Below are 2,464 nucleotides of genomic sequence, written 5' to 3'. Positions count from 1 at the left end.
CTACCGTTTTAGTTGATTGAATTTCAACTTCAGGTGAACTGCATATGGTGCAACAAAGGAACCCATCGAGTCGATCACGCTTCCAGTGAATGAAACAACAAAGGCAAATTTAGGAAGTATAATTGCTACTAACACCGTTAAAATGACTACGGTTGTCCGACTGAGAAATAAACCAATCCTTGGGAATTTGGAGAAAGCCTGTTGGTAAGCTTTAGATGTTTGGATAAAGACAAATATTGGAAAAACAGTCAAGGCATACGAACGTACGCAAATTGCAGTAAAAAGAAAACTGGTGCACGTGCGAATTGGGGCTTCGGGTAAATTATTAAGTATAACTTGATCTGTACTTGACCCAAACGACAAGAACGCAAGAAAAGAAAACCCTATCTTTATGAAAACGTTTATGATGTAGGCTAATCCAAGAGCCAGGTTGAATTTGTGTTTTTCGCGCATGCTATGTTCAACTGTAGGTAAAATATAAAGCGAGCCATAGGCCAAGATCAAAATTGGAAGAGCAATCCTTACACCTTCGCCGTTCCAAAATAGAATGGACTCCAGATTCCACTTTTCCATGTGCGACATCCCATACCAAAGAACAGTTATTACAACTGAAATTAATGCAACAACACTAATGATACTTAACCAACCAATCTCTTTCAGAGAACTAAAAAACGTTGTTGGAAAAACCACGACTCCTGCAAGGCATATCCACGCTGCCATCGTAAGAGGAACTGACGGGAGACTGTGGCTCATAAGTGATCCACATAGAACCAGATATGAAACGGAGCCAAAGAAAAGACCCAGGTTCACAAAAACTGTAAATACATAGCCGCCATATTTAGGTAAAAGTACTTCTCCCAATTCTTTGAAAGTGGACCTTGACCTCACTTTTCTGTTCTTTTCGTCTGTGTCATAAAGACACCCTATTAAAATTTTTCCTGTGTACCACGCACAAACTGGAAGTATTAGAAATACCACAAGAATGGCAATTCCACCCCGTTTGATAGCATACGGTAATGCAAGGAATCCAATGCCTTCCATGTAGTTTAGGATATTAGCAACCGATGTCCAGAGTGATGAATTGCCAGTAGAACTTTGATGTGAGCTTCTGTCTTCTATGGGAAAGTTGAGTTCGTCATCTGTGGACAATTCAGCGTCGCTAGACTGCAGCTCTAAGATCGCTTCAGGTTCTTCATCAGAAAGATCATCTGAATTCATGATCAAAATTGAAGGAAAATCTGGTTATTTGCCGAAGGTTTTAGACAGGACAATGAAAGTATCCACTGTTTGAATGATCTGTGGATCGATACAAAAGGAAAATGGGTTACCGAAAGAAGACCGATCAAAAAAAGATACGTTATGCATATACATGATAAAAGAGACGAATGAAGGGGTTAGATCTCTCGTATAGGGGTTAATTCACCCCAAGAGTGAATTAGGTAAGAGTGTTGTTATGGCATGGGTGGTCTCCCCAGCACAGCCACAAAAGAGTCTATTTTTAGAATATCCGTTCCCGCGAATATCAGTTGTCATGTCCCTGAAAAAACACGGCAGAAGCAGTGATGCGTGGCATGGCGTCTTTTGATTGGTTAAGATTTGCGGCCCTTTGGTTTTTTTCGTGCGCAAAGTGCACAAGACTGCAAAGTCGTAGATCAACAGTCTTATCTTATTCACTCTTTTTTACCCTTATCAAATCGATTGATTAATGAAACAAAATCTTGAGCAAAGAGGCCGAATAGTTGGTAACATTTGAGCAAAGAAATTAAAGAAAGTTAAGAAATTTAGAATTATTTAGTTTTCACAAAATACGATTGGGTCCTAACAAGAGAAAATGAAGTAAGAGAGCGAATCACCATATTTTTCCCTATTCCCTAAGCGATGTAAAGCGTATCATCAGCATACAGATGATAATTAATGTATAGTTCTTAATACTGAACATTACTGATAGGAGATGTATACATAAAATACAGTACAGGTCCCAAAACAGACTCCTGTGGCACGCCAGCTGACAGGACACTCTTACTTGAATGTTGACAAACTGAGTACGATGACAAAGATAAGACTTAAACAAATTAAGGACTGTACCAAAAATACCGTATCGTTGGTGAAGCCTTGAAAGGAGCAAGTTATTATTTGCAGTATCAAAAGCTGCAAACAGATCCGTCTCGATAATGGAGACAGTGATCGTTTCCCCGGCACCATCGATTTGGCACGTTTGAAACTTCATGCAGGCTCTACTCTGGTGATCACCAGCCAAACACCGAAAACACAACCGTTTATCCTTCGCCAACTGCCACCGATCATCATAGCTCTTTTTCTGAAAGTCTGAGCTGGACCATACTCCATGGTACGGGGAACCACGTAGTCTCTTGCTTTTGGGCTGGCAGCTGTGACTCCAAGTGGAAATTTCGAAACTTGTGATGTTGGATGCAAACTCCTTGTGACCTGAAGTTAGTTACCGGGA

General features: G+C 40.3%; 1 protein-coding gene across 1 annotated transcript in view; it reads right to left on the bottom strand.

Annotated features, from left to right (window-relative positions):
• Positions 1-2,464, bottom strand: part of LOC138031365 (vesicular inhibitory amino acid transporter-like) — a 6,351-nt gene continuing 3,887 nt past the window's right edge. The window contains exon 2 of the mRNA XM_068879069.1: positions 1-1,208. Coding sequence (XP_068735170.1) covers positions 1-1,208 — 1,208 coding nt within the window. The remainder of the gene's footprint in view (positions 1,209-2,464) is intronic.

Source organism: Montipora capricornis, chromosome 14 (assembly GCF_036669925.1).
Source record: "Montipora capricornis isolate CH-2021 chromosome 14, ASM3666992v2, whole genome shotgun sequence".
Taxonomy (NCBI): Eukaryota; Metazoa; Cnidaria; class Anthozoa; order Scleractinia; family Acroporidae; genus Montipora; species Montipora capricornis.
The sequence above is the reverse complement of the archived record's forward strand: the minus strand, read 5'-3'. Positions and strand labels throughout refer to the sequence as shown.